Raw genomic sequence first — 22,158 nt, 5'->3', positions numbered from 1 at the left:
TTCCTGTAAATATCGACATGACAACGAAACGCGGTATCGTAAAGCTCCGCTCTACTACCGCGCCTATCTTCAATGCGCTTAACCCGTGAATGCTGCAGCTTCACGCGACACACACCCGGGCATTGCCCTTTCATTATTGAGTAGTTTCCGAACGCAGCAGTGCTCGCTCGAAAATGGCGGATTGTCCGAAGTAACATCGGTCTAACGCTGTGTGAAATATAACACAAAATATTCGTGAATTTTATGTGAAAATGTGATTCGCATGAATTAAAACATTTTGTGTAGTGTTGTTATAGTGATTTGCAACATGTGCCGGACAGGGATGTGTCGTTTCGGTGTTGGGAACTGGATATTCTTGTTCGCCTGTCTCCATTTGTTTACATACGCTCAAGGTAAGCCCCTTATAAATATTACCATTTACTATCGATCGCTGGTCTTGAAACTGTCGATAATAACAGGATATTTATAATTATGCAGTAAATTGCATCTAGATGCATGGAATTTAAATACTTGAATGTAATATTTCGAGTCGCGTCGCTTTATAAACTTGAGTCGATTTCTCTTGAAGCTATAGGTAATTATGGGTACATTGTTCATGTGGACCAACTGCATTGGCAGTGGAGGGTTAGACCTGTTTATTTATTTTTTTCTTGTTTAGTTTTTTAATTGGAAAGCGCGCTAATGACTGTCAATGTGACATATTGTTTGTTGTAGTTTATATTTATTTATTGTTTTTAGGGTTCCGTCGTCGGCGTTACGCCCTCGAATTTTAACGATACACATAAATAAACCATTATTGAGTGCTTTGGTTTAATTAGGTAGTTTAATTTGTTTAAAAACACATAGTAAATTTTTACGAGTATTCGGGTTACTACTGGGGTTTAGTATGGATCTGGATCGTGTCCAAAAAGTCGCTCATAACGGCTTGAAAGTTGTTAACTTGTTTGGATGGACGTAATTAATGATATAGGCTCACTATTGTGTGCATTTTGTGGGCATTAAAATAGAATTCTCGCCAGAAATAGTGTTGATTCAGACAGTGAGTGTATTCTGTACAAACAAACGAACAACACAACGAAATATTATCTATACAATATTGAAATAATATTTTGTACCTATAAGTACGTAAATTTTATAGAGATTTTCCTATTAGAACACATTAGAACACTGTAACTCTTTAAACAAAAAGCTTAACTTTCGTTCGAAACTTCGCAATGAAAGCTCTTTCAAGGCGATCTTTTTTAGGTTTGGCTAAATCTATTAATTCTAACAGACTCAGACTCAAACATATACAACGTGTCCCAAAACTCAACGTCAAAACGAAAACCTGGGCTAGGCCGAGTTGTGTTGGCTCTCAAAAAATAATTTAAAAAAATATATCTTGTGTAGTTTAAAAATGACAACCATTTTTGTAAAATTGCCACCCTCTGATGAGTTAAGTCTACTGTGGCAACAAATGACTTCTTTTCTAGTTCTTTTTTTATGTGTAGTATTCTTAAGTAACGCTCCCACAAAATTCAATTCATTATTTGCACACAACTTCATTGGAATATCAGAAAATATCCCTTTTATGGCGAATTATGCCGTGAAAATAATTTCATCACTCAACTTTGACAGTCTGTCCTGAAAAATAATTGTACTACGCTTTTTCGGCATGTACCTTCAAAATTTAGCGCATTTAATGAGCTTTCGAAAATGGTATAACACTTACTAAATTATTTCATAGACGATGAGAAAATAAAAAAAAACTTAAGATAGTCGGTATTTAACGTATTATTAGTTGGTCATAAAACTTTCTCAAAATTATTCTAATGTCATCTAGGCGTTCTGTGAGGTGAAATTAAAGATAAGTAATGTTTAATTATTGACGATTAAGAAAAGGTTCATTTAAATAATCATTAGATTTTTAATAATAATTGATCTTTATTTAAACAATCCCAAATACAATAAATGTCACTAACACAATGAATGTAGCGTCACTATACTAAGTACTTACATAATATAAGTAGGTATCTAAGTACCTACAGTTTATTTAAAGTAGGTACATAAGTATTACCTAAACTAGGAATCGAATACAAAATTTTAAATCTATAATTCTGTCCAATCTCGCAGTTCGAAGGCAGCACTATATCTATATTTTTACAAGTATTTTTTACATAAAATTAAATTATTTGCAATTGGAAGATCTTAAATTTTATGTGGGTACTACGAAATCTTCAACGTACATTGTTTGTTTGTTTGTCGTGTGGTTAGTGGTCAACCTAGTGTCAAAGTTGTTCAAGCCGCCCGAGAGGCCTTTGACGTGGCTTAACGACTGTTATCTTAGTAGACAACAACCGGGACCGACTTTTTACGTGCCCTCCGAAGCACGGAGACGCCCAGTTCAAATACCATTATGCGGTCACCCATCTATGGAATGACCGCGCGAATGGTTGCTTAACCCACAGATCGTTTACCGACCGGTGAGCGCAACTGGCTATGGGCGCCTCATACGTACATTGAAATAAGCATAGGATCGATCGATCGCTTTTAATTCTACGATTCGATATTTTTGTATGAATTTAAATTCGTGTTGATAAACATACGAAAACCTATTTAGAATTTTTTTGGTCAAGTCCACGTTGTCCACAACGTGGTTTCTTTTTACTTAGATATATTTTAAGTGCGTAAGTTTGTGAAGACGTAGGTATGCATGTTTAGTACAATTCGGCGCAAAAACTACTTGTCAGAATTAGATAAAATTTGGCATACAGATAACTTATGACCTGTGTGCTGATAGTTGAACGTTTATTCCTCTTTTACACAACAACTACCAAACGTATTCGGATAAAATATAGTAATAGGTACATACCTACATACATACATAATATCACCTTTTTCACATAGGTGTAGACAGAGACCAAATAATACCACCTGCCTGGCACGGTCCTTACAAACTTCCTTTGCCTCACTCACATACATACATCTTGTCTTACAGGACAGCCGGTTATGAGTACTAAGCACTTGAACTTTTTTAAGGCATCGCCGATGTGATATAAAAATATAGCAATATATTACTATATTTACGTATAGTATGAGTCCCCAACTCGCACTTGGCGAGCATGGTGGACTCAAGGTCTAACCCCTCCCTCGTTTGGAAGGAGACTTTTGCCCAGCAGTGCGACAGTAAAGGGTTAAGAAAAAAACCTGGATTAACATATATAGGATACATACACCCCAAGAAATCTTTTCTCGCACACCAAATCTCGAGCTTCTAGTTGAATTTGTAAACCCTTTAGTACATAGCGAATAATCGATGAAATGAGCGCGTAAACCTACGTAAATAACTGAACAATACAAGATCTCAAGAATTTAGAAAGTGAACACAACTAGTTAGTAAACCTAGTGTTTGTATTATCTGTGCATGTACTGTCATTGATACTTGTTACTTGTCTATGGTTATTAAGACCTAGACCGACTCTCAAAGTGATACCAAATTTCGTAAACAACCGAAATGTTTTTTATTTATTTATTTATTTTTTTATGCCAATCTATCTATCATATGATCATAATGATCAAAAAATTTTAACCTATTGCTGTTGGGCTTGCGTTTTTTCAAGGAGCACTATACGCTTATAGGGCATTGAGTATATACACTGCGCTCTGGTTATTAGTTAGTGAGTCCCTCAATAACAGTTTAATATCAAGTCTTACTGAAATTCGCTTTCTATGATGTTTTCGTTAAACCTTGAAGAATATAGCTTTAAATAGTAATCGATGTGTTACCTAGATTTTAAACCCTAGACTATGCAAAAACAAAGTCAAATATGCTTTATTTCATAAACTTTTAACAAGTACTTGAAATCGTCATAGTATTTTTGCTCTAGGTACCACCGTTTCGGAAAAGCTGTCGCTCGTGAGAAGAAACGGCAAGAAACTCACGGCTTGTTCGTTTTAATTTTTATTTTCTACAGCAGGCATCTTATAAGCATTCCTACCATTCGAGCAAAACTTCGCAAAGCATCAAATGGTAGTAACAAACAAGTAATTCCATTAAATATTCGTTTTCGTGAACAAGAGAGGCCGGTAGTCAAGATGTTTGCGGACCGCTGTAATTACTTGGCTCTAATCAAAGGGACGCAAGGACAAATAGAACAAGATAAATGTTTAATCAATTAACTTGGCACTACTTTAACATCGCTAACAAGACTTCAAGACTTGCCTTCAGTGGGAGGAGCAGATACATCCATATATCCTGCTAATAATAAGATTTATTTAATTTTTAAAAAGACAACCTTTTTAAATGATTTGCTCTTGTGTCGCGGGGACTTTAACAAAAATACAAACAACGGACTTAAAGTACAACCAGACCCGAAACAACTATTTGTGGATCGCACAAATAAGTTACAAATAAGTTGAGTAGCTCGTGGCTTAGTTTACAACAGCCGCACGGATCGATCTCTGAGGTTAAGCTACGCTTGCCGAGGTTGTTCCGTGGATGGGTGACCATCTTATACATATCGAGTTCCTCCGTGTTTCGGAAGGCACGTTAAATTGTGGGTCCCGGCTGTCATTTTCGAAGATCTTTGACAGTCGTTAACAGTAGTCAAAAGCTTGAAAGTCTGACAACCAGTCTTACCGAAGGGTATCGTGTTAATACCCAAGTAACTGGGTTGTGGAGGTCAGATAGGCAGTCGCTCCATGTAAAACACTGGTATCCAGCTGCATCCGGTGAGACTGGAAGCCGACTCCGACATAGTTTGGAACAAAGGCTAAGCAAATATATATACAAATAATTGTTCCGTGTGTTAATCGAATCTACGACCTATGCCTTAAAACTAACCAACTGTTGAAGTAGGGATAAAATTGAAAACATATAGAACCGCGTGGGTCAGTCAGTACTTTATTAATTTTTTTTTACTAGCTGACCCGGCAAACGTTGTCTTGCCAAATAAATAAAAAAAAAAGTGTTATTTAGGGGTATAAAAAATAGATGTTGGCCGATTCTCAGACCTACTCAATATGCTCACAAAATTTCATGAGAATCGGTCAAGCCGTTTCGGAGGAGTATGGCAACGAAAATTGTGACGCGAGAATTTTATATATAAGACTAGCTGACCCGCGCAACTTCGTTTGCGTGTATCCCGCTACTTCGACAAATACAGTCAACGCACCAACACATATTGGATACTAATTTTCAATTCACAATAACTTCTCTTTCCCTTAACCGCGTTTAAAATATTAAAATGTTTTTTGGTTTCTGTGACTCTTCTTTGATCGCCCCCCCTATCAGTTTTTGGAAAAAATATTTGCCTGCCCCCGCCGCCGCGGCCAGCCCGTACCGTGCCGCAATACTAATATCGTGATATCTCCTAAACTATATGTCTAAATAACACACTGTAAACTGCAAAAATAATCTAAATTAAATGCTCGTGATGATGAACTTACTTATTTTGATAAGGATATATGTATTATTGGTTATATCACCAGTTAAACATCACCCAACGAATTAAATGTTTTTTTAATACAGAAAAGTAGTTTTTGTGACTTAAATAAAAAAGCTGGATATATGTCATCGCGGACTTTTTTGTAGAACTAATAAAGACCAATGTTTTTGCTATACATTGTTCTTACTTGTATCCAACGGTATAAGCGGCGCACGCACAAATGCAATCTTCAATTAGATTTTTTTTCTGACTTCTTGGACATAAATCGCTATAACTCAGCTAATATAGTTTCAATGTATTTCAATTATATATAAAAACCTGTCGGAGAAAATACTCTTTCTATTAGTGAAAACCGCATCAAAATCCGTTGCGTAGTTTTAAAGTTTTATGCATACGAAGGGACTACAGACAAAATGGGCGACTTTGTTTTATACTATGTAGTGATAAAGGCTTCCATAATGTATGGGATGATTCATGAAGGTGTATACTTCATTAGATAAGCCAAAACCTTTGATCAATAAAAGCTTCCGTTTCAAATAAATGTATTATAATAATCGTTAATTTAAAAGCGAATGCTCTCCAAATGGGTAATGTTATCCTAAAAGCGATGTGTTTTAATTAGGGCTGTCATTTACAGTGTAATGCCTTTAACATTGTACGCTAACCTGTGAGGCGAATAAAATATTATGAATTTATTTACTGAATATCTTTTGACCGTGATTTCGTCCGTGTAGAGATTTCCCGGTATACAAAGTATCTCCTATGTGTTAATCCAGGTTATAAACTATATGGGTACCAAATTTCATTAATATCTGTTCAGTAGTTTTGTCGTGATTGAGCAACAAATATTCTTACGTTTAGACTTTTTTATTTATAATATTACCTAGTTTTATTAGTAAGATATTATAACGATTAAAATTTCTTCAATTCTATTACATTATATTGTTGAAAGAAAATGTCAAAGTTATAACGTTAAAGTTCTAAAAGCAGTTCCTAGAATTCAGTCTAATCAAGTTAGACTAAAAGCCGACCTGAGTACAAAATTCTGAAATACCTAGGTACTTTGAACGACCTTAAGTTACTTTTAAATTATTATATTTGAGAGCATCGAATTAGCCCTGGATAGATGTTGGCTAGGTCATCGAGAAAATTATAATCCTAAATTTGTACCTATGTATATACTTATCACATAATCTATTGAATTTCAAGTACATAGCTGTAACTACAAATATTGCAAAATATTACCATTGGTTTAATGAACAAACAATGTTTTGTGTCAACACAAAAGCGACATCCCTAAACCCCATTATTCGAATTCAACACCCGTACAAATATTTATTACAACATATTTATACTTAAATATAAATATCAATGGAAAATTATTGGCAGAGCGCACTTCACCGCATACGAATAGGGGTTTAAAAATAATTGTTGTACCATAGAGGATAGACGTGGGAGTGCATAAATGTCAAATGTTTCCCGCGCAATTTGCTGTCAAGAGCTCTTTGTCACGTCAATATCGATTGACAATTTTTATGGGATGTTTAGGCGATTTTTATTTTATTGTTAGTACCTATAGGTATTTTACAGACCGTGTATGCGGGACTGTCCGAGATTGTAGCCAAGTTTTACAGCTTATAAATGTATAAATAAATAAATATCACATGGAGCGACTGTCATGGACATCCACAACCTGGGTTATAACACGATACCCCTCGGTAAGACTGGTTGTCAGACTTTCAAGCTTCTAACTACTTGTAACGATCACTAACAAAGATTTTTGAGAAAGCCACACGTAGGAACTCGGTATGTATAATATGGTGACCCATCCACTGACCAACCTCAGCTAGCGTAGCTTAACCTGGAGATCAATCCGTTCGGCTGTTGATAAGCTATCTAATACTTATTCAGAAACTTTAATATCTGTAGAGAAACTTTAATATCTGAATTTATCAAGTCAGTCAAATAATCTTTACAGCTTTATAATTTCAAAAGTCTTTTATATAAAGTCAAACAATATAAAATCTCATTATCAAAGATATTTACTTTAAACAGAGCCACAAAGCCGCAGACGTTTTGTACAAACGTATTCTGAAAGGTCAAATTCGAGCTAGACTTTCAGGTCTTATGCTAACTAAATTTTGAATCGCAAATTAAATCTAATTTTAAGAAATAAATTGTAATTCTCTTTTTACTATTATTTTAAATTTTTATTTTTAAAAAGATATATTTATATGCTTTTTTATTTGTATTTTCTGTTTATAAAGTCACGCTTTTTATTTCTGTTGGTGTAGGCAGAGGTGTACAAGATACACCTCCGTTTCTCCTTAACAATGTTAGTCATATGTAATAGGGGTGAGTCTATTGCCGTATACCGGGTACGATAATATACCATTCCCGACCTGCAAATAAAACCGAGACCGCGCAACGCGGGTGTATTTTAAAAACATCTGTCTACATCTTAGACTATAAAAGACATGATATCTATACTAATATTATAAAGCTGAAGAGTTTGTTTGTTTGTTTGTTTGTTTGAACGCGCTAATCTCAGGAACTACTGGTCCGATCAGAAAAAATCTTTCAGTGTTAGATAGTCCATTTATCGAGGAAGGCTATAGGCTATATATCATCACGCTACGACCAATAAGAGCAGAGTACCAGTGAAAAATGTTACAAAAACGGGGAAAATATGACCCATTCTCTCTTATGTGACGCAAGTGAAGTTGCGCGAGTCAGCTAGTTCTTTCTATACCAACAAAATTACGGACGGATTCTACTTAAAACTAATTGTCATAATAAACTCAAATTCTAATTAAATACGAGTTCATTTGTTCCAACTGTTACTTGTTATTACAATTACCATTAAACTAATTGAATAAGACTCAGATTGGAGAGCTTCGCTGAGTGCGCTCTCAAGATGATAGCTTATAATGCTAATAGACTGTTAGAATAGATTGATTCTGATGGTGTTATTGTAATGTGATTATATTATTATGTATGTATGTTTGTATGTTTGTAATAATAATGTCAGCAGAGGTGTACAAAACTCATGAAACATGAACAAATATCATTTTGTCCAACCAGGTAATCAATTGAACCATAAGACTCCAGACTCCGTGGCGTAGTGGTTAAGATCGCCACGCCGCTAACATTACGTCGGGAGGTCGTAGGTTCGATTCCCACACGGAACAATTATTTGTTGCGATCCACAATATTTTTGGGTCTGGTTGTACTTTGTGTCCGTTGTTTGTATGTTTGTAATAGTCCCCGCGACACAAGAGCAATTCTTAGTGTGTGAGTTGTCTTTTAAAAAGAATAAAATTCACATAGCTAGTAAGATGGGACATATTTTGTTGTTTTCATGCATTTATTAATTCATTAAGTGGAATTTTGTTTTCGTTTTTTTGCTCTTTATCCACCAAATAGCTTACCCAACACTTATCAACAAGCCGTGAAACTTATTACAATCTTAGCATCAGTTTTCCCAACCAGTTTAGCTAGAAAACCGCTTAGCTATCAAGAGCGCGTGTTTAGCTAGAAATTATTTATCAATATGCATCTCTGTGTATTAATGAGTGCCAATCAACGGCTTACAGACTGGCTGGAAACATTCCTGTTTGTAGATTAAAAGGTCTTCTATGACCTAGTAAACGCCATCATTATTTTACGTGACTATAATTCATGAGTCTCCCTGTTCCCAGTCTGGGAGACTACGTCCCGGTTTGGAAAGCTAAGTCCTGCATATTTTTCAGAGTTTTTTTTATCCATTATTCGCTTTGGGCTATTAAGCCCCGGTTTTGGGGTACCAATGTCCCGTTTTAGGCTACCAATGTCCCACGTTCGGCTAATAGGGCCCGGTTTAGGCTACCAGCGTCCTTCGAAAGGCTATATCTCCCTTTGGACAACCGCGGTCATTTGTATCCCACTGTGGACAGTTGTTTAGGCTACCTATATTCCGCATTGGGTAAATTTCTCATGACTTAATTACTTAATTCTTGCTTTGGGCAACTATGTACCGAAATAGGCTACTATTTTCATACGTGTACTTCTAAGAAAACCGCCAGCGGACGACTATTTCAGTATTTTACTCGTATGGGTAAGTCGACGTTTCGGTATTCACGAAGTTTAAAAATCTAATTTTATTGACCCAAAAAGACTAGCAGCAGCCGCAATATCCTTTTTGGTTTATCGCAAAAATACAGAATTAACGACAGATTTATTTTCAACAATTTTATTATTCATAGAGACAAACCACCATAGATAACAAATCCGACATGGCGTATAACAAAAAAGCGGGAAAACGTACCAAACATGGCGTCGGAAAGATATTTACGCGCCAAATATCCGGTACGCGTGCAATGCGAATGTCGGTGAAATATAATAGCTAAAGATACAGACGTATCCGCCATTATCCTGGTACGGATTTGGCGGGAAAATGTATATCGGTAATAATGTCCGGTCTTTCTGTTGAGATCGGTCTTTGTGAGGGAAAAAAAAGAAGTGATTAATCTTTTGCAGATTTTTAACAATTCTTAAAAGTTTTGTAGTTGCTAGATAATTTGGGAGTTTTGAAAACTCGCTATCCCTTGCAACTCCATTTACGTGTCATTTCTTTTTTTGCTATTTTTCTCCAATAAACCCTTTTTCAGACTTGTGGAGAGCTTTTTTTATAGTTAAATGTCATTGTTAATTAAAAGTAAATAAAGTATTTAATTGTCCCACTGCAAGGAACGGGTCTTCGCCCGAAATGAGGGGTCGCCCGGTCGTTAGGTCCTGAGTACATGAAGAATTGTTTTGAATAACTCTCAGGCATGCAGGCAGACAGGATTTATCACGATGTTTTCCTTCACCGTTATAACAAGTGATCATTATTCCTAATACACACGTCACTTGGAAAAGTCATCGGTGTGGGATAAAACTATCAAGCACTTGCGTGGGAGACGAATAAGTACTTATATTATACCACTCGGCTATCACTGCTTCTTCAATTAAATCTTAACTTTTTTTCAGGTTCATTTATTGTCAAACCAAATGATTGTTTTGGTTAAAGGAATTAGGCTTTTTTTTTTTGGGTTAAAACATAAAGGTAAAAACGAGACCCTGTTACTGAGACTTCGCTGTCCGTCTGTCACCAGGCTGTATCTCATGAACCGTGATAGTTAAGTCAGTCAAAATGTTTACACATTATGTTTTTCAGTTGCCGCTACAACTACTTAAAAAAACGGTATAAAACTTGAGGGGACTTTCATACAAGAAACGTGTTTTTTTGGAATTTTTATAAAATAATTGTATGGAACTCTTTATGCGCGAGTCCAACTCGCACCTGACCGGTTTTCTATTCCAATACAGATTTGCTCTGAAGTTATTTATGAAAACTCTGAAGTTATTTACAATTTATTACATATAATCTATAATTAGACATAATCAAACAAATCTTAGCCCTGATTACGAAATAAATATACAAATATTACTCTGTATTTCTCATCACGAAGTTATTTCCAAGAAAAAAGTATAATTCCTTCATACATACATTATACGAAACTCATAAAATTAATTTAAATATGGCGGCGAAGTCCCTTACCGGCAAAGGCCTTACCTTTTTAATTAATTAAACCCATACAAATTACTTTTTAAAAGATGCGCACGGATTTCGGAACGATGACGTCATTTGGGAATTATTTTAAGATGAGGCTAAATATAAGGGAAAACGGCCTATTGTCTTGTCACCCTATGACTAAGGGTTGCTAGTCATAAGCGTTTATAGTTGCACTCACCGGCCGGTAAACAATCAGTGGGTTTTAGCAATTTGGCTTAGTTAACAACAGCCGCGCGGATCGATCTCTGAGGTTAAGCCATGCTTGCCGAGTTTGATTTGTGGATGGGATCTTATACATATCGAGTTCCTCCGTGTTTCGGAAGGCACGTTAAATTGTGGGTCCCGTGCTGTCATTTTCGAAGATCTTTGACAGTCGTTAACAGTAGTCAGAAGCTTGAAAGTCTGACGACCAGTCTTACCGAATGGTTTCGTGTTATCCCAGGTAACTGGGTTGTGGAGGTCAGATAGGCAGTCGCTCCATGTAAAACACTGGTATCCAGCTGCATCCGGTGAGACTGGAAGCCGACTCCAACATAGCTTGGAAGAAAGGCTAAGCTAATATACACATATAGTAATAGTCTGTTACAGTCGCGTAAAAATATCAACAGCTTTTAAAAGGGTTAATTTCAACTTATATTTATAACAAACAAAAATAGCTACACAACTAAAAATAAATAAATAATATATCAGCCGCGAAGGGTGGTCGTATATTATCACGCGTCCCAGTTATTATTAGAAATACCTCCTTGCACGACGCTACGTGATCTGACTCGTGGAACGGGGTTTTTTTTTCATCTATGTTATATCAAGATGGGTTACTTTGTTCGTGGAATGTGGAATAAGACACAGTTTTTTTTTATGAAAAAATTTTGAAGATTATTTCTTTTTGCTGTACATTTAAAATTGTATATTTTTTTGGTGTATTCTTGTAGTATTGAATTTTTGAGTTGTTTTAATGTTTAACGTGAAATTGTGAGTCGTAATATGGCTGACTTTATGTCTCCTTCACTATCTTATATTCTGGGGTAAGTATATGTAAGTATGGAGTAAGAATTACTTTAAAAAAGAAATGTTGTCTTTAAGTATTATTTGCCTTAGCTCGTGAGGTACCCAAACATCGAGCTTTTTTGTGTAGAGAAAAGATTTTATTACAAGTTCATACATACTATAATGCAATAGACTTTTTCCCCGACCTAATAAGTAGTACGTCATTCATGTGAGCAGTACATTTCAATCTACGTGCTGTAATCACATCTCCTGGTTCCCATGCGACTTCAATATGGTTGACACTTTTAGCGGGAACATAATTATGTGTTATTTTAATTAGACGTCTGCGGTGCGAGTGAAGATATGTGGCGCGGTGATGGATGGTTATAGTGAGTTCGATTCCCAAACAAAACAACTCTTGGTTCATCGACAAGGAGCGAGTTTCGGGATGGGTTATAAATTGTGTTTGATTTTTGTAAGTAAAGTCTCCTAGTCGTACTATATGCCAGGCATATTTTAATTAGCGTTATAAAGTTGACGAGGTCGGATTTTTTTTAACAATAATTCATACAAACAAATCATTCATTTCAAGCCATATATCACTTTTTATGTACCATGAATAAACATAAAACAAGTTCTATACGTTCATATAGTCAATGTATATAAAGATATCTCAAAAACGACTCGTAGAATCCAGATGACTTTAAACTACCTAAAAATCTAAAAAAGAGGTTCATCCCGTTAAAAGGTCAATTTTTATCCCGTGACTGTCCCACTGGTGGGCAAGGGTCTTCTCCCAAACTAGTAGTCATGGGATAAAATATAGACAAATTTACACTCTCTTCCTTTTATTTCAAGTCGGATAAAAAACCACTAAAAAGCTGTAACATTTTGTATCAACCCTGTGCACCGGATGCGGTCGGACGGCGGCCGGCGCTAATTGCACAAGACTTGTCATTAAACACTACTCTTTATGTGGACTATGTGGACTCTGTGGACTGTGTGGAGTAACACGCAAACTGGAAAGTAGGAGGGTTAAGTATTATGTCTGTGAGTTGAAGATGTAGGTATTTAAGAACATTTTTTACTGTCTTTATTAAGCCTTGAGGCGCCCATAGCCTGTTGCGCTCACAGGTCAAAAACGAACAGTGGGTTAAGCATACCTTGGCGCGAGCATTCCATAGATGGGTGACCGCATAGTGAAATTTGAATTGGGCGTCTCCGTGCTTCGAATCGGTCGAGCCGTTTCGGAGGAGTGAGGAAACGAACATTGTAACACGAGAATTTTATATTAGGTCGGGGAAAAAGACTTTTCGCATTGTAGTATGTATGAACTTGTAATAAAATCTCTTTGGTTTCAAGAATCACAAATGAGTACACGGTTCATTAGGATTCTTTCAGTGAGCTCGTGAGGTTCCCAAATATCGAGCTTTTTTGTGTAGAGAAAAGATTTTATTACAAGTTCATACATACTATAATATGTATATATAAGATTATAACAACTCAGATACATTTTACGAGTGCTTGATTTGACCGCAACATCCTGCGGCTGTGTGCTAAACTCACATATTTATATACAGACATAAAAACTACCGCGATGTCGTTAATATGAATCACATATCATAAACCCGACCTAAATATTCACCAACATTATGCGAAAGTGCGTATGTTATTTTTATGCCAATATGGCATAACTTATTTGGATAAAATTTAAAAGTCTCTAAATTATATAAACTAACATTTACAACCAACATTGCTATGAAACTATCGTCAGTGGTCTGGGCGCTAGAGTATATGACTGTTGATTACATGGTCTTGATTTCGGTTCCCAGGCCGGGAAAAGTACTTTTTTCTATTTCTAGTTTATATAGGACTAGCCGACTCCCGCAACTTCGCTTGCGTCACATAAGAGAGAATGGGTTAAAATTTTCCCCTTTATTGTAACATTTTTTACTGGTACTCTGCTCCTATTGGTCGTAGCGTGATGATATATAACCTTCTTCAATAAATGGGCTATATATATAACAGTGAAAGAATTTTGCGTGTTCAAACAAACAAACAAACTCTTTAGCTTTATAATATTAGTATAGATAGTTAGCCTGGAGTTTGAAAAACAGCAAACGATAGGGTCTAACATTGTAAATTGCAAAATGTGGGTGTATTTGATACACTCTGCCTGCACCTTTAAATGTAACAGACGTAATATTATAAACTAATATAGTTAGAAACTTTTTTCCACTATTTGCTAGTATTATGTCAGAAACTAACACGCGCTATAAAACAGAGAGCATTTTATTCTTTCGATCAAAATTTAACAAATATCTCACGAAATCTCCTTAAAAATATATTGACACTGACACCATCTGTATCTTCCTTTTTATATAAAAAGAGAATAAAAATTCTAAACGGACCTTTTTGCAAGCGAATCACGTTTACCAAGTTATATTTGCGGCTTGTTTACCAGTTCTTCCTACAGTTTTGTATGAAAAGTTCAGTTTAAGGACTGTATTTGTAAGTTTGTTTTCTCCCTGTTAGTACCTACTTAAGAAAATATGTACTTTTTAGGAATTTTAGTGAGTTCGCTTGTGTATTAACGATATTTACTATGTAATACTGATGGTAGGGTATAAAATTTTATAATCTTGGTGCCTAGTAACTAAGCTAAAAAATAACTTGATCTACTTTTCTAACTATGGAAATAGCTGACTCACCCCCGGTTTCTGAGTACATTTAGCGGTAGTTTATCTATTCAATAGCGTATTTTATGTATGAGTTTTAGTCCTGAGTTTTTCTGCTATAATAATTTTCAGTTATCATTAATTGTAGCACAAACCTCTGAGCAGTATTTTTTTGAGTATTAAAGTTTTAATAATCAGTGATGCTGTGTGGGGTAAAACCCCTACCCCTAGAGGGATAACGATGAGTCATTAATGTGTCTAAATTCACTAGCGACTCGGTGCTAATCTAGTCACCTCGCTTCAATAACCGCCCTATGTTGTGGGTTCGCATCCCACCCATGACAAACATTTGTATGATGAGCACGAGTATCTGTTCTGAGCCTAGTTGTTAATGCATCTATATAAGTATGTATTCAGAAGTATATAAGTATGTGCTTTCAGTTTCTGGTTACAGTACGAGCTCTGCTTAGTTTGTAATCATCTGACCATGTGTCCAAGATATTTATGAACTGAAAAGGTCAGCTCCTGAAATAAGTTTCAGTATGTTGTCACTGAAAGGGAAAGGTTTTTTATTCAAGCCGGAATCTTGAATTTTAATAAAAGAGCGTCCTTAGGGTCAAGACGTGATGTTAGTTAAAAATAGGGTTGTCACCAATAGAGAAAAATTTAACTTAGACTGGCTGTTTATATAGGTACGTCTGTTTATATACTTAACTATGCACTACTTTTCCAAAGGCTTGAGTTTAGCTGACTTTATCATATAAAATAATCCATATTTTATGGATGAACTGCATTAGGTAGTTTAGGCGTTAATAAAACGATCAGGACTGTGAAACTATTGATGTTAATAATGACAAAATATGTCCCCTTAAAATGAGGTACCTACTAAGTCCACCACACGAAATGTTTTAAAGTCATGCAAGATTTTTTACAATATTATCCTTCACCTTTATAACACACTAGCTGACCCGCGCAACTTCGCTTGCGTCAGTTAAGATAATCATAATTTTTCCCCGTTTTTGTAACATTTTTCACTGCTACTCTGCTCCTATTGGTCGTAGCGTGATGATATATAGCCTATAACCTTCCTCGATAAATGGTCTATCTAACACTGAAATAATTTTTCAAATCGGACCAGTAGTTCCTGAGATTAGCGCGTTCAAACAAACAAACAAACAAACAAACAAACAATCAAACAAACTCTTTAGCTTTATAATATTAGTATAGATAATTACTTTACATTTAATCGTATACCTGGAAACTTATTATATGTAAGCAAAACAATGATTAAAAAAAAATACTAAAAACATAAAATAACAACCTTCTTAAGTACCGAGAGTATGTATGTAAGTATGAACTTTCTTAAGTACCGAGAGTATGTATGTAAGTATGAACTTTCTTAAGTACCGAGAGTATGTATGTAAGTATGAACTTTCTTAAGTACCGAGAAAATCCCTTTAAAAAAAAAGACCTTTTGCCAGCCCTAGCATTTTCCTCTCCTCACCAAAAGGCCTACAGTATGAGTAGCCACGTACGCTCCCGGCGGACAGGCCGTGATTGTGGTAGTGGGTTACATTCCCGATTGCTACACTATCACGTACACACTTCATATTATGTGGGATAGTTAGTAAAACTAGCTGGGATTCTTGTAAGTGTCTAGGGGTTAAAGTTGTTCAAAGAGTGTTTGAATTGGTTTATTAATTGAAGAGAGACTAAATGGTTACCCATCTATTGTGTTACCGCGGGATGGTTGCTTACCTTACTGGCTGTTTACCAAACTTAGAGAATAATGTAATATTAGTTAAACTATAGAATTGTATAGAATATGAATTGCATAGAATTGTATGACTATTTAGTAATACGCATTTCGTCAACTGACTACCATAAATGGCGAAGGAAAACATTGTGATAATACTTCCATGCCTCAGACCTCTTTATCTTTAAATCAGTTCTTAAAGGAATACAAAATCCTCAACCCGTACTTGACCAACGTGGTAGACTCAAGGCCTTACCCCTAATTACGGGAGGACACCCTTGACCAGCAGTGGGACACTAATGGCTTCTCTGAAATAAAAAAAATGTTATGTACTTAAAACTACCGTATTTTTTTACAAATCGAAGTGCGAATACTTTCACTAAAAAAAGGATTTTTCGAGAAAAAGGCGTTGATTACATAAAATCTTTGTTAAGCTTTTCCCATTTGACCTCTATATTAACAACAACGTTACTAAACATTTTAATAAAGTTGAGTCTGTTTAATTGTTAAAATTAAACAATCGCTGAAACTTTACCTGTTCATTAACTTTAAACAGTTATTTCATTTATAAAATTTTCTAATTAAAAACTATTGAATAAGTTGGCCTTCTGGTTTGAGACTGTTGGTATTGAAGTCGCTGATTCGATTCCGTCGAGTACAATTTTTAGGTTTTTCTACTTTAACGTTAACTATCAAAGTAAATAAATGAGAGAAATCAGAAAGATAAATACTTAGTAAAATTAAACGAATAATACATCCTGTTCCACTGCTGGGCATGGGTCTTATACCGTAATGAGGGAGGGGTTAGGCCTCGAGTCCACCACGCTGGCCAATTTCATGAATACAGGAGAAAAAAATATTTTGTAATAAAAAATCAAAACGTAGGTACCAATCTAGTCAATTTACTTGTTTATCATCTGGATTTGTTAGTGGTGAACCTAGTGTCAAAGTTGTTCAAACTTACCCTTTGACATGACTCTCTATCACGCTAAACAAGCGTGACTTGTATCACGGAGACGTTCAGCTCAAACACTGCACCGACATCTATGTAATGTACAAGTTAACACACTGATTGTTTACCGACCAGTGAGCAGTGCTATGAGATCCCTACAAACTAGATTCACATACATACATACATACATACATACATAACATTACGCTTGTTATATCAGGTTATATGGTTCAGTTATAATGAACAGAATAACAGAATAACAGAAGTGTATAAAACAGTAGTCAGAAGCTTGAAAGTCTGACAACCAGTCTCACCCAGTAGTATAGTGTTATAACCCAGGTAACTGTGTTGTGGAGGTAAAATAGGCAGTCGCTCCATGTAAAATACTGGTATTCAGCTGCCTCCGGTAAGACTAGAAGCCGACTCTAACATACTTGAAAAAAGGCTAGGCTGAGAGAGATTTATAAGTAGCCCAACCCAGGTATTGAACCTTCGAACTCGCAATACACTACTAGACCGAGGCAGTCAAGTATACCTACTCTCAATTATTGTAAAACCTAAACTCGATACACAATAGGCGATACGATAGACCTGCTAATGAAACACGAGGCGGCCCGGGGCGAGCGTTGTACTGAATACCGATACAAGATCGACCGTGTTCACTTTGAGCTAATTAGTCGCTATTCACAGCTTTAGGGGATGAAAGTTTGATCAAAAACTACACCCTCACTATCAAGCATTTATTGATTTGAGGATTTAGTCTCGAGGGTCTCGTGGCTAAGTAACAACAGTCACATGGATCAATCTGTCTGGTTAAGCTACGTTTGCCGAGGTTGTTCTATGGATGGGTGACCATGTCATACATACCGAGTTTCTACGTGTTTCTTAAGGCACGCGAACTTGTGGGTTCCGGCTGCCATTTTAAAAGATCTTTGACGGTTGTTACCAGTAGTCCGAAACTTGAAAGCCTGCCAACCAGTCTTACTGAGGAGTATCGTGTTATAACTGAGGTAACTGTGTTGTGGAGGTTCGATAGGCAGTCGCTTCATGTAAAACACTGGTATTCAGCTATGTCTAGGGAGACTGGAAGCCGACTCCAACATAGTTGGTGAGGAGGCTAAGCTGACTTTGAAAAGAAATAAAACGAAAAGTCAACAAGGTTTTAAATTATTTGAATTAATAATCAATAATCCTCCCTCTTGTTATCTATTAGTAAACTGTTGTAAATTGATTTTAAATTAAACCGATCGGTGGCTCATTTAATACTATAAGCTGGTTTAAGCTCCGTATGGGCTTTTAATTGGATAGTCATGATAAATAATGTCGCTATGATTTTAAACGAGGTAGGTAGAGGTGTCATAGTCTGTTATGTAATGTAGTGTTTTCAGGTTCGACTCCTAGGTAGGGATACCATTTAGATTTTTCTAATTTATGATGTACGCAAAATTAATTTGAAAATAATACCAAGATAAAATAAACTATCTAAGTATCAAATTTTATCAGAATTCGTTCAGTAGTTTTTGCGTAATCGATTAACAAATATATTAGCAAAGTATGTACTGTAACATACTACTTACTACTAATACTATAAATGCTAAAGTTTGTGAGGAAAGATGTATATATGTTATGTATGTTTGTTACTCTAGCACGCAAAAACTACTGAACAGATTTCCATGGCGTTTGGTAACCATATACTTTAAAACCTAAATTAACATATAGGATACTTTTTACCCTGGAAAATCTATTAACGAGTACGAAGTCGTAGGTAGAAGCTAAGTAAATAATAATTTTCAAATTTAAACCCTCTTTCTTAACGTGGGAGTTGAATACTCACAGATACAGCATTCTATCTACATCTAACTGGTACAACAAAGTTGTCAATCTAGTCGGACGACATGCTTGCCATCGCGGCGAAGACTTGCACCAGATAATTACTTTAATTACTCTCATACAGAAATGTTCTACTTTTTGTGTGCCGAGTTATGTGAGGGTTAACGTTCATTTAGTGGTTAATAGTTTAACTTGTTATTAATAACAAACTGCACGTTTGGCGCAGTGGTTTAAGCGGTCACCTCGCCGCAACAACTGTAGCGCCTAGTGTGGTGGGTTCGAATCCCACCAGGAACAAATCTTTGTTGATGTTGATGAGCACGAGTATTTGTTCTGAGCCTGGATGTTAATGTATCTATATAAGTATGTATTTAGAAGTATTTAAGTATGTTTATCAGTTATTTGGTTACCATAGTACAAGCTCTGCTTAGTTTGGAATCAAATGACCGCGTGTGAGTTGTCCAATAATATATATTTATTTATATTTATATATTTTGTCTGTGGTCCGAGATTATGAGAAACCGTTCGATTCCCGTGTTGAGCAAAATTATAGGTGTTTTATTTTTTTGTTACAATGTTCTTTATTGCCGGAGTTAAAAAAAACGCTCGGTAGTATATGAGAGTAGATTAATTTCAACTCAAATTGTCGGTGGCAAAAAGTTGGCATATTTGATTGCTTTAAGGGTATAGAAGGCGTAAAACTAAAAACTAATATTAATGGGAGATAAGCGCAATCAAACACATAAGTGCTGCGGGATTCGAACCTGAGACCACGAGATCTGCAGTCGTATCATATCACATCTCCCTCATGCAACGGTTACTCTAATAACATCTGAACTATAATAATATAACTGTCTGTGTGTATGATGTGCTGCGGAAATCGAACCTGAGACCTCAAGATCTGCAGTCGTATTATATCACATGTTGCTTACCAGAGAGACGGTTACTCTAATATCATACAATAATAATATTAACTGTCTGCTTGTCTGTCTGTGTGTCTGTCGCTATGTTCGTGTGTGTGTCGCGTAACGCCGGTGGTCTTAGATATAATCAGTTATCTTTACATCAGAGTCACGACGCTGACTGTATGATCTTTGATGTTGTTTTTATTTGTGATCTGATTGTCTGGCGCCAACTTTACAGCAAGGGACACTACCAATAATTTCCAAGTTATGTGTGGTTATTATGACTTTTCGAAGTTATATGCGTATTAAAAATTATTATCACTTGCTTTAACGGTGAAGGAAAACATCGTGAGGACATGTCTTGCTGCTGGGCAAGGTTCTCCTCCCGTAAGTAGGGAGGGGCTAGGCCTTCAGTCCACCACGCTGCCCAAGCGGGGACTTTGCATGCCTTCAAGAACTGTTTCAAAGATATCTCTGGCATGCAAGGTTGCATCATGACGTTTTCCTTCGCGGTTGGAATAAGTGATGATTAGTTCTTATACACACATCACTTGGAAAAGTAATGTTTAGTGTAAGATTTGAACTCTCAACCACTAACTTAAGTAGCAAATACTTAAACTACTGAGCTATCAGTGTTTTAAATCAATCTTAATAAACAAACCACGACTGTCAGTCATTGCGTAAGTGCTGCATTAGCGTGCAAGATTCGCACCACCACGTGTTAATTGTAAGAACAAAGGTAACAAATAACTGCTGCGTTTAAGTTTATTTAAGAGATTTTGGAAAGAGTTTTTATAACTGTAAAAGCTTTTTATATTGCCTGTTTGTCGAGGTTGGTAGTGTATCTGACTGCTGACAGCGAGGTCCCAGTTTCAATTCCCGGGATGAAAAAATACAACTTTCTTTCAAAATTGTATTTAAATATTTTGATTTTTATATTCTTTTTTTTACTATGTTACGGTATTTTTCTTTTCAAGTACATAATAGTCTGGTCGAGATAAACGATTTATTTGTATTATAGTCTAGTAAGATAAGTACCTAACGGAATCCATCCTAAAAAAACTGCACGCTTAAGACGGTATTAGTATACAAACAAACATAAAATCACGCCTTCTTCCAATAGGGAGAGGCACGTTAGCATGAACAAAATTTTGCAAATTATTATTTTTAATGTCACATTATTTGTTTGCAAAAAGAACAAGGACCTAATTACGGCTAAATTGCTGGACCGTTTGGCATGAATTCTGGCGAAGTCGAATCGATTGTTCAATCGAAATTGCAATAAGAGTTATAATCATGATAATTACCATTACTTAGCTCTAACGATGACGAAAAACATGCATTTCTCAGAATTGTTTAAAGCATCAAAACAATTCTCGAAGTGTCATCAAAAGTCCACAACCCGCACTTGGCCAGCGTGGTGGACTCAAGATCTAACCCCTTCCTCATTACGGGAGGAGACCCTTGCCCAGCAGTGGGACAATAATGCATCAAATGATTACTTCTATAAAAGGAATCGAACTTCTTGATTCATTCCAGACCGACCACCAACATTATAAATATAATTAGCTCCATAAATAGCGGGACAAAATAATGGACTGAGTCAAAACGTCTCGCCACATGTTTGACTCGTACGACTGACGTGACACTAAAATAATATTGATGTACACGAGCCACTTTTAGTTGCTAAGAAGTTGCCGTCATTGTAAAACGATTTATTTTTCTTATTTTGTAAGACAACTACCGCACTAAGAATTGCTCTTGTGTCACGGGGACTTTTACAAACATGCAAATGGCAGACACAAAATACAACCAGACTTCAAACAATTATTCGTGAATAACACAAATAATTGTGTAAAATCTACCTGAAAAATTAAAAACAGCCTTTTGAATTTTAAACTGTATAAATAGTCTAGATAGTAGTTTATGACGGCACAATTTTTAAAATAAAAATTCCAGTGATAAAAACAATAATTTGATTCGTTCGTCTGGCAACTACTGGTGCGCCCCTCCACTCCCCTCCACTGA

At 35.9% G+C, this 22,158-nt stretch overlaps 1 protein-coding gene across 1 annotated transcript in view; it reads left to right on the top strand.

Moving 5' to 3' along the window:
- Positions 1-130: 130 nt before the first annotated feature.
- fra (neogenin protein frazzled) overlaps positions 131-22,158 on the top strand; it is a 139,651-nt gene continuing 117,623 nt past the window's right edge. Inside the window, exon 1 of the mRNA XM_076132061.1 lies at positions 131-392. Coding sequence (XP_075988176.1) covers positions 308-392 — 85 coding nt within the window. The 5' untranslated portion in view covers positions 131-307. The remainder of the gene's footprint in view (positions 393-22,158) is intronic.

The sequence above is a fragment of the Anticarsia gemmatalis genome, chromosome 27 (genome assembly GCF_050436995.1).
Source record: "Anticarsia gemmatalis isolate Benzon Research Colony breed Stoneville strain chromosome 27, ilAntGemm2 primary, whole genome shotgun sequence".
NCBI lineage: Eukaryota > Metazoa > Arthropoda > Insecta > Lepidoptera > Erebidae > Anticarsia > Anticarsia gemmatalis.
Note: the sequence above shows the minus strand (reverse complement) of the source record. Positions and strands in the feature narration are given on the sequence as shown.